General features: G+C 31.6%; 1 protein-coding gene and 1 long non-coding RNA gene across 2 annotated transcripts; both read left to right on the plus strand.

Moving 5' to 3' along the window:
- Window positions 1–739: 739 nt before the first annotated feature.
- Window positions 740–2926, plus strand: LOC104906566 (uncharacterized). Its single transcript, XM_010695336.4, has one exon. The coding sequence runs from the start codon at window positions 2305–2307 to the stop codon at window positions 2755–2757; it is 453 nt and encodes a 150-aa protein (XP_010693638.1). The 5' UTR covers window positions 740–2304; the 3' UTR covers window positions 2758–2926.
- Window positions 2927–8596: 5670 nt separating this feature from the next.
- Window positions 8597–10892, plus strand: LOC130590628 (uncharacterized). The gene is made up of 3 exons (XR_008968471.1): window positions 8597–8728; window positions 9265–9321; window positions 10618–10892. It is a non-coding gene; the product is annotated as an uncharacterized LOC130590628 (long non-coding RNA).
- The last annotated feature ends 380 nt before the right edge of the window (window positions 10893–11272 follow it).

Below are 11272 nucleotides of genomic sequence, written 5' to 3' on the forward strand. Positions count from 1 at the left end.
TATATTCTTTATCCAAACAAATTACTTTTTCCAATTTTTTAAACTTGTATATCTCACAAAATATATTTAAAAAAAAAAAAAATAAAAAAAATATACCAATATTCATATATTTTTATTCTCTACCAATAGACACCCATCTTGATATAATTTCATCATATGTTAGAGGTTTATCATTTCTCGATTAGAGATAGGGAGTTGAATTGTTGGTGGACCCACTCACCCACACACCAAAAAGCAAGAAATTTACAAAAATGCCCCTCATATATGACAAGATTTACTATAGTTGACTAGATTTATGGTGTTTTTTTCTCATCTTCTCTTATCTTATTAATTTTGTAATCTGAATTTGTTAACCTTGTCAAAGCCATTAATCCTAATGTATGCAGCTTAAAATTTTGTTGGTTACAGATATGGATTAGGAAATTTAGGATCCTCTCCATTAACCCTAAATCCCTAATTTAATAATGAACAATTTAGATTTATCTTCTTCACTGCCATATGTATTGTTTATTCTATAAGCACAAGTGGACGTTTAAGTTGGGCCAAAGATGTACTTTATATTGCAGAACTGCTGGTATTTATTAAAAGAAGTATATTGTATCTGACTTTAGGCAGTGTTTTAATCGAATTATTTCTGCATCACCGACTCTGGATGAAGTTTTTGAACTTCAAATTAATTTTTTTAAACTTATTTCATGTGCAGGAAGTCAAGTATCAACCTTTAACCTCGAATATTATACATGTTTTATTATTAAAAAAAAAAGAGTATATAAGATATACTAACTTCAACTTTAGGTATAACTTTTTACTTTATTAAGGATCAAGGTTGGCTTAATGGTTGTAAATAGGGATGACAACGGGTCGGACTTGAACTGGATTATGCATAATTCGACTTCGACCCTACGAGAAGTCAGATTCTAAATCCGAGTTTGACTCCGAAAATCTGACTCCGGCCCGACTTAAAAGCCGGACATCCGACTCCAAATCCGGTCCGACTTAAAATCCAAACATCCGACTCCGAACCCGATCCGACTTATTTTTACCCATTTTTAATAATAGAATAGTCTTGTATAATACAATAATCTAATCATTATAATTTATACTAATAATCATATAGAAATCTTATATAGTACAAATAATTTAAATATTACTATTATTTTTAACAATCATTTCTTTTAATGGAAAAATTATATATCATATAATTGGCTGAAAGTCGAAGTCAGTTAATACATAAGTAATATATTAACATAAATAAGGAAAAATGATTGATTGGCTCAAAGTCGGAGTCAGATTATTTTATAAGATCCGACTCCGACCTTCCTCCGACTAGGAGTCGTACTTTTTAAACGGAGTCGGATTGCTTCTTTTTTTGTCGGAGTCGACTCGGATTTTTTCCTTCGGATCAGAGCGAACTAGGGTCGGATCAGAGCGAACTAGGGTCGGATCCGGACAGGATTGTCATCCCTAGTTGTAAAACCTTCCTTCCATCCTTGTGACAGGGGTTCGTTTCTCAACCCTTACAAGAAGGATTCTTAATTTTCTCTCTTCTTGCAAGGATATTTTCCTCACCTTAAGAAGAAAAATCCTCCTCACTTTCACAAAAAAAAAAACTTTTAAGAGTTTGATCGGATTTAGTTCAAATTAAGATAAAGCATTTTTAGTAACCTGGTCTAAAAAAAGGTGCATAAATAATGACGTTGTACTCTTAACATGAAAATCTCTATGTTATATTCCATTATATTTGTCAATAATCAAGGTTCTGCTAATTAGTTAACATATATAATGGCGTTGTAATGACTTAACATGTGAATTATGTGATGCCTTGCCGCCTTGTTCGCCGCATCTTATGATCAACGCAACAAGGAAGCTTCTTTTTTTTTTGTACGTCTTTTACTTCTTCGCATTTGCCTCTTCATTTCTATGAAAAATCTAACACATTTGAGTATTTGACCTGCCCAAAAATAATACGTAAAAGATATAAACAAACAATCAAAAAAACATATTGTTTAAAATAAGCTAATTTAGCCGTCTTAATCCTAACAAGTAACAACCAACCATCAACTATCTCGATGCTAAATAACTGGAACAACAGTTCAACACGGACAGCCGTCGGTTATTATTATAAACATCAATAAATCGAGCTCGCGACACGTGTCGTCTCTAGATTGGTATAATATTCTCTTGTCTTAGTCCTATAAATTTGAACCATTCCCAAAAAAATATCATTCATTCATATTTCAATCTTGTTACATCAAAGTTTCAATTCTCAAGCTCATATTAGTCATCATATACTCATCATATATCATGAATACCATGCATTTTTCCTCAATAAGAAATCCCCTCTACCCTTTTTCTCCACTCACCAAAAATGCAAATCCGAAATTGAGAAATGTGAAAAATAAGAAGGTTAATAACATAATTTCGTCCCTTCGAAGGAGCAACTCATACGGGTCTCAGTCTGAAGGACGTGTGGTGGATGAAAATATGATCGTTTTAAGAAAACGAATCCACGAAATGAAGATGGTCGAGAGAAATTTCGAGCCTCCAAAGGAGTGGATGGAGTGGGAGAAACAAATGTATGCTCAATATGATGAGTATATATGCATGGTTTTAGGTGTGGTTCAAACTCAATTGATGAATTCTAGACCTGGTGTAGCCCTTGGTGCCTTGGCTTTGCTTACATTGAGTGTGCCCACTTCAGTAATTTTGCTTGCTTTCCACTTTGCCCAAGTTGCTGATAAGATAATCAAGCTATAGTAATATTTATTCATTTAGATCTTGCAATGTACTATGTACATATTCAATTATTTCATTTTAAGGGTTCTTTTGTGCTTAGTTATTGTAGATTTGGGGTTGATTAGGCTAATTTTTAATGGCCGCCCTTCAGAACTTTAGTGATTCGTTCATTAATTGAATATTGTGTCTATCCCTTTTTCCCTATTTGAAGTTTTAAATTTGGAGCTGTTGGAATTACAAATGCAGAGAGCTAGAGAGAGGGAAACTAAAGTACAATATAGCAACAATATTATCATACACTCGGTATATTATGAGCATAATATATCGAAACTATTTTGGATGGTTTCAAATGAGTAAGATGTATTAAATAAAAGAGAGTACTAAATGAGCAAATGAACAAAAATTAGTCTTTATGAGTGTAACATGTACATGGTACACCCGAGTGTATGATGAATGATTTCTACAATATAGTTGCTCATATTCGAATACTTCATCTACCAAAAAAAAGAAGTAAAACAAGCACTAGCTATTTTTTATAATAGAAATAAAATAAATGAATACTTAAGCTATCAAAAAAAAGTAAATGAATTGCTCTATGATGGTGGATGATAATTTCCAATATAGAAAAATAGGCAAACTCATCTCATATAAGTGAAGGGGGAGGAAGATGGTGACCCCTTTATAAAAGGTCTAATGTACCTTTAATTAATTTAAATTGCCATATATTTTAAATAAACTTTTCTTCTTTCTACTTCTTTCCATATATATATAAGTTGACTTTTCCATTTGGTACCCAAAATTATATTTGATTCTACATGGTATCACTATAGTTTGGATAATTTTCTACCACATTAAAAAAAAAAAGTTAGTCGGGGGTAAAGTAGAGTTAGAGTTTTGTCTCGTTTGCATGTCTCGATTTGCATGTTTTAGCTTCGGTGCCAAAAAAAGCTCGATTAAGGTTTTGGGGATCAATTTTTTAACCTTTAAGGATCAAATTTGAAATCGAAATTGGCGAAAAAACCAAAAACACCTGTTTTATGTGTGAGGAAAGACTAGTTGTTCTGCTTTGTTGTGCAAACCAAAAACATTCCTGCTTTGTTGTGCAAATCAAAATTAAGCCTTGAGAGCAAAAATGCCCCTAAAACTTTAACCGATCAATTTTCCTGGTGTGCAAAATGAAACACGCAAAACGAGGCAATCTCTTAAACCTAACTAACACCCAATTAACTAACTTTTTATTTAATCGAATATTACAGTAGAGAATAGTCCAAATTACAGTGGTAACGTGTAGAATCCAAAATAATTTTGGGTACCAAATGGAAAAGTCAAAAATATAGGGGTTTCATGTAGAATTTTTCAATATTAAATTAAGGAGAATCTGATCCAAAATTCTTCCACTTTATTTGAGCACAAGCTTTCTTCTATTCTATATTTCCTTCTCTCAATACTATATTCGAATAATGATGAACAAATAACTAAAAAAACGAACGACATATTGATTTAAGAAAAACATATTAAAAAAATTATAGATGTATGTTCGAATCAATTTTTTGATAACACTGATGAATAACTAATTGCGAAAAAAATGACAACAGGACACGTACACATTGCGTGCAAAAAATGTTAGTAATAACCTATTGTGAATTTGTGATAAAGAATGTTTAGAGAAGATCAAGAGATGGCCAGTTACAGTGAACTTTGAGGCTTCTTGAGTGGATGAAGTGCAGATACAAAGGGAGAAGATTCAGGAAACAGGTCTGTGCTGCAGCTATAATTGCTATTGTCTATATGGTTTGGAGGGAAAGGAACAATGTATTATGGAACCAACAAATTTATACTGTTGATAAGATTATAAAGGAGATAAAAAGCATAGTTATACATAGAGTGAAGAGTAGAATGCCTCTTAAAATGTTAGATCAAGATATACAATGGATGTATAGTTTGTGCTTAGTTGAGCTGTTTTGGCCAACTTTAGGTTGTATGGTTGTTATTTGGTGCTTATACACTTACTTACTTAACCAAAAAAAAAAAGAATTTGTGATAAAGAAAAAAAAAATCTAATATTAAGGCTCATCTATTACTTTAGGGGGAATGGGATAATACTTCACAATAGGATAAAACTATATTAAGAAGGATTAAACAATATCAAAAAGCAAAACGTCTTAAGTGGATCGAGTTCATACCCAAATTGACTTTATCATACAAAAACATACTATATTTTTTTTTTGAGGGGAAAAGCTCGGAAAATTATATTAAATCAAGCTCCGCCAAAGATAACAGACTTTGGGGAAAAGAGTCAAGCCAAACCCTTTCAGAATCACGAGCACAATCCCAACGAGCTAACAGATGGGCCACAGTATTGCCCGCTCGTCTTACATGAGAAAAAGAGAAAACAGAAAAAAGCACACATAATCTAATAACATCACTAAGAACCCGAAAAAGGGGGGTACACCCAACTTGTTTACTTCGCAGGGCATTAATCACCAGCATTGCATCGCCTTCCACCACAATCCCATCATACCCAAGGCGATGTACCAACTCGACAGCATATAAGGCTGCCATGGCCTCCGCAATGGACGCATCCCACCTCGCCACAACTCTCTTCACGCCCATCTATTACGAAAAATGAAAGTACCATACACAAACTGACTATATAAAAGATGATTATATAATACGAAAACTGACTATATCAAATGAAGACTAACTATATCATATGGTTCTCGGTACATAATAAGTTATTATGAGCACGATCCATTTGATTTTGTTTTTGATGAAAAAGAGTAAGAAATAATACAATTCTATAATTGGATAATACCAATTACCAAATGACGCTCAATATACAGTGGAATTATGTATACATACATAGTATTAAGAATTTTTTCATAAGAAAAGATATCACAAATTTTTGAGTTAAAAGAACGAGGATCAATATTATGAAAGCAAATAATATGATTCTATAATTGGCAATAATGTATGCTTTAAGGATATCGACTATATATAAACCATGCTTAATCCCACATAATGCACTCCAAAATACAGATATAATCAGTATTATTATTCCACCATCAAAATTGAAAATGAACCTACTTACCAACAATTATGTACCAATGTTCATGTTAATGCTACTTTTAGCACGAACTAGTGAGGCCGAATGGCCAGTGCACGTAGATATTCGAGTGTTCAATACATTGAGCAATGGCAAAAACCTTCAAATTCATTGCAAATCTAAAAATGATGATCTTGGAGTTCAACAAATTGCAAAAGGAGAATTTTATGAATTCCAGTTCAATCTCAATTTTTGGGGTACCACCCAATTTTACTGTGGATTTGTATTTGATAACATATTGCATTGGTTTGATATCTACATATCGTACCGTGACCTATTTAAATGTTCAGAATTTTGTTGGTGGAAGGTCAAAGATACGGAACTTTGCTTGCTTGATAACATAACTGGGGAATATGATACTTGCTATCCTTGGAATGTTGATCAAAAGTATGTTAATTAATCTCCTTGATGATGTACCACAAATATAAGAGGGGAGTAACTTCTTATGATAAAAGATTGTATTTGTATGTGTTCAAAAATAAATTATTCTTATATGAGATGAATCAAACAACTTCTCATATAAAGAAAAATGTTCAAATGTACTTTGTCTTATGCGGAAGAGAATATTGTAATTAATTAGTAGTGTTGTGTCATTTAGTTTGGGCATCTTGGTGAAAATTGTCCGTTATTTGCCGAGCAAAATGTAACAAATTTTGCATATCGGAATAAAGTACTAGTTACCATATACTCCTGTGTTCTTTTTTGTCGTTCTTATTTAGAATTTTGACATTATTCAGAATCTTCTCAATTGTTTTCAATTTATAAGAAAAAGTATAGTAATGTGGGGTCTTATTTGATTCGTCTGAATTAATTAGTACATTATTGATATTCAATCGTTATAATTTTGACTAATATATAATGAAAGATACTTAAGTTCAAAGACGTGATTGAGAGATGCGCACATGAAAGTGAGAAAGATAACAAAACATAGGGAGTACACTCACAAGTAGAGCACTCTCCATATCCCAAAATATAATTCTCATACTTTCTCCGTTCTGTTTTAAATGAAACATTGGGTGAAATGACACTATTCGTTGATCAATTTAATTTGACTCCAATTTATCGCCATTATATACAGAAAAACATAGTCATCTGAGATCTTGTTAAGATTCATCTCGATGCATGCGTACTATCAAATTACAACTTTTTATATATTTTTTTACGTATGCACAACTAAAGATATTAATGGTTAAAAAAACGTGTTGGGTTGTGTGGAAAAGTAAACGCTTCATTTAAAACAGAACGACGAAGTATTTCATTTCGGATGTCCCAAAATGTGTATATCATTTCCCTTGTTCTTTTAGAGCAACACTTTTTACTCTTTGTCCCCTCTTTTTCGCATGAGTTTTAACGCCTCCATTTAATGCTCACTTAGTATGATGGATTTGATATAACAAAAAAACACTTCTTACTCTATCTCCTTTCTTCACGTGCACTCCCTTTTCATATTCTCATTCTTTTTCATTTTTTAATGACAATACGGGCCTGTTCTTTTCGGCATAAAACAACTGAACTGGATTGAACTTATTGGAGCTGAACTGAACTGAACTGAACTGAATTGAATTGAATAGAATTGAATTAAACTGAATGTATATATATATATATATATATATATATATATATATATATATATTATTTTAAACAATAATAATATGAATATTAAATAATAATATAATGATAAGTAATAATAACGAATAATAATAATAGTATTTTGGATATTTTTAAATGATAGTTATAAATAAATAATATTAATAATCATAAATTAATAATAATAATAATTAATGATAATTAATAATAATTATTTTATATTATTTGTATTAATATATTAATACTTGACGATGATATATAATAACAATAATATCTAAAAAGTAAATTAATATTACTATTTTAATAATTAGATTTAATAATACAAAAATATTTAGTAATAAAAATAATGATTGGGTTGGACCGCGAAAATTACATCATAAACCGTCTTGACGCGATTTGATTGGTTTATGGGCTAAAAAAAGTGGGTTTATTTGTGCTTTGACCTAAGCCATGTTCCTCCTAATAATAATAGTAATAATGATATGTAAAGCAATAATAAAAATAAATATATATATAGAAACAACAATAATAATAATACTTAATATTAATGATATATATTCAAATAATAATAATAACAATGATAATAATAATAATAATAGTAATTAGTAAAATAATTATACCAACATAATAATAATATTTAACAAAATGGTTATAAAAGAATGGAGCTGAACTGAACTGAACTGATTGGAGCTGAGCTGAACTGAACTTATTGGAGCTGAACTGAACTGAACTAAACTGAAAATAAGTTGGGGAGAACAGGCCCGTAGTTCCATAAAAACAACAATTGCACGTACTCCTTATACTAGTACACTGTAATCCCCCATATTTTTAAGATATTTAATTAAATAGGTTTAATCATTTTAATTATTAAAGCTATTTAATTTCAGTATTTAAGAGCAGAAGGGTATTTTGGTCATTTTACCAAAAGAGTATTTGAGTATTCCACAAAGAAGTATTTTAGTATTTTCAAGAAAGTATTTTATTAATATTAGTAGGAAGATTATTTTGGAAATTTATCATCAAATGTATTTTGGCAATTTGATGAGTAAGGGCATTTTTAGTCTTTTACCCAAATTGACTACCACTATAAAAAGGGGAAACCTAAAGTTTCCCATCATTTTCCATCTTCTTCACTAGCCACCTTTCTCAAAAAAGGAGTAAGTGGGTTTTTCCTCTCAAACCTTTGTTCTTCCTCAAGTAAGTTTTTCAAGAATTCTCTTCAATAATTCTAACTTCTAATCTAGTTTTGTTTTTGAAATTTATAGGAAGATCTTGCAATTATCAAAGGGAAGTAAGAAGGTAATTATTTTTCTGAAATTTTTGGGGTTTTCTTCCTTATTTTCTCTCTCCTCCTCGCCCCTCTTTGCTCGCGATTTCCGGCCACCACGGTGGTGGTTCGCCGGCGAGTTTTGATGAGATCCGACGGGGCCACTGTCGGGATGACAGTGTGACAACGACTGGGCCGACGAGCACCACCCTGCCCACTGCCGCGTCGGTGGTGGTGCAGGCGGTGCGTGGTGGCGCCGGTGGTTGTGGTGTTTTCAGATTGGTGGTTTTCGAACCACTTGTAAAAAAAAAAAAAAAAAACTGTTATTATTATTAATTAATTTACAGCAATAATTATTAAGTAAATAGTATTTTTATGAATTTTAAGTAATAGTTGTATAGTGGGTTTTGCCTACTAGTAAAGGTTTTCAAGTTATGACTTTAAAATAGTTTTTAAAGCTTTTTAAGGAAAAATCAGCTTTATTATTATTTAAAATGCTGATTTTTATTTATTAGTAGCTTTGAATTGTTGTTGGAAGTACTAATTGATAGTACTTTATTGTTGGTAGGTTTCAAGAATAATTAAAGCAGTCAAACTTTTGACTGTTGATTTTTGTGTAATCAAGGTACATACACTTTGACCTTGACTTTAGTAGTTTCAAAGGATATATATATTTTATTGAGCATGAGGAGTAAGGAGAGGCTTATGCCTTGAAATTGTTTGAGTATATGTTGAGAACTTAGAAAGGAGATTAGGAATGGAACTTTTGAGTTATTCCTATATTTGAAAAGCATGTGATTGATGATTATTGCTTTTAGATGATTAAAGTTACTCTTGAAGTTATGGCTTGCTAATATTTATTGAGCATGGTCTCATTTGAGGTTATATATTTATTGAGCATGGTCTCATTGAGTTATATATTTTATTGAGCATGGTCTCATTTGAGGTTATATATTTATTGAGCATGGTCTCATTAGAAGTTTAATATTTATTGAGCATGGTCTCATTAGAAGTTTTATATATTATTGAGCAAGGTCTCATGAGAAGTAATATTGTTGAGCAAGGTCTCACAAGTTTCAAGTTATTGAGCAAGGTCTCACAAGTTAAAGTTATTGAGCAAGGACTCACAAGTAGTTGAATCATTGAGCAATGGACTCAATTGATTGGATCATGGATCCTTAAGAAAGTAAAAAAGGACTCATGGAGTCATTAAAGTAATAAGATGAGCAAGGTCTCAAAGAATTTAGAATTGAGTTAATTATGGTGTTTGTTGCATTCACTTGTTAAAGAAAGATAAGAAATTAATTTATTTGCTAGATGTATTATTGTGATTGTGTCTCACATAATGGGCTTTGGCAATAAAACTCTTGGGATGGATCCCCATGAGTATTGAACATAAGGGGGAGTTAGTGTGAAACTATACTCCTGCATATAGCTTAGCATGACGATGTTAATGCTTTTATTTTATCAAGCAAGTTTATGGAATTCCAATTATCAAGATCTTTGAGTGGACTAGGTGTCACTCGTATTCTTTATCTCTGAGATTGAGTCTAGAGGCTCACCCTCGTTCATTACTAACAAGCTTAAATTTCTCGAGTCAAGTTATTTAAAGTTCATGGAACTTTAGTAAGAGGTGTGGGATCTCTTACACAAGTAATAGTAGCCCGTATGACTCCAAGAGGAGGACGGTGCCCGTTCATTGCCAAATAATAATAAAAGAAAGTATTTAGTAAGTTCAGTTATATGCTTGTCGCATGTAGAGTCGTAAGAAGAGCAAGCCGAAGTGATTGAGGATTGCATGCATTATTATTCGCATTAGTTAGTTGTGTTATGTACTCAGCGTTGCTGATGTATGTGTTTCTTTGTTTTTTTGGTTGTTGTTTTTCCTCAACAACCCTGTGATGATCCATTTGGTGAGCAGAGTTTAGAGAAGAAGTTGCAGGTACAAGTTCTTGATGTGCATGGAAATCATAAGCATCCGGATGGAGTTTTAGTACACGAGTACTTTCTTATTTAAGTTATCTTGAATTTTATATTTGACTTTACTTGACCAATGGGGTCAAGGTTTGACTTTTGAATATGGGACTAGTATGGGATAGTCTCGGAGTTTGTAATTCATTTACATACTTTCTTATTTCCGTTGTATTAAAGTATTTTCAGTTTATTTTAAAAGACTTCCGCTGTATTATCTGATTAGCCTTACGTATTATCATGCGTGGCATAACAACTCCCGCAATTTCTCCTAGTTTATAAAAGGAGGAGTCGTGGGGGTGTTACATACACTACAATCATTATTTCCTTAATTGATGTGCCTAAAATGAAATAGAAACTATATTTTGGACGGAAGGAGTAAAAGTTATCCATAGATCGATTCTGAATTTTTAATCTATTGATAAATAATCTTACTTATACTCTATAAATAATAAATGACCACTATTCGAACAAAATTGAGATTCTCAATGCGATACTTCTCTTGTTTCTTTTTAAGTGCGACACTTTAACTTATGCACTATTCATACATCTCATTTTGAAAATAATTATTTACTAATATATAAAAACAAAAAATGATCATATAA

Source organism: Beta vulgaris, chromosome 2 (assembly GCF_026745355.1).
Source record: "Beta vulgaris subsp. vulgaris cultivar EL10 chromosome 2, EL10.2, whole genome shotgun sequence".
NCBI lineage: Eukaryota > Viridiplantae > Streptophyta > Magnoliopsida > Caryophyllales > Amaranthaceae > Beta > Beta vulgaris.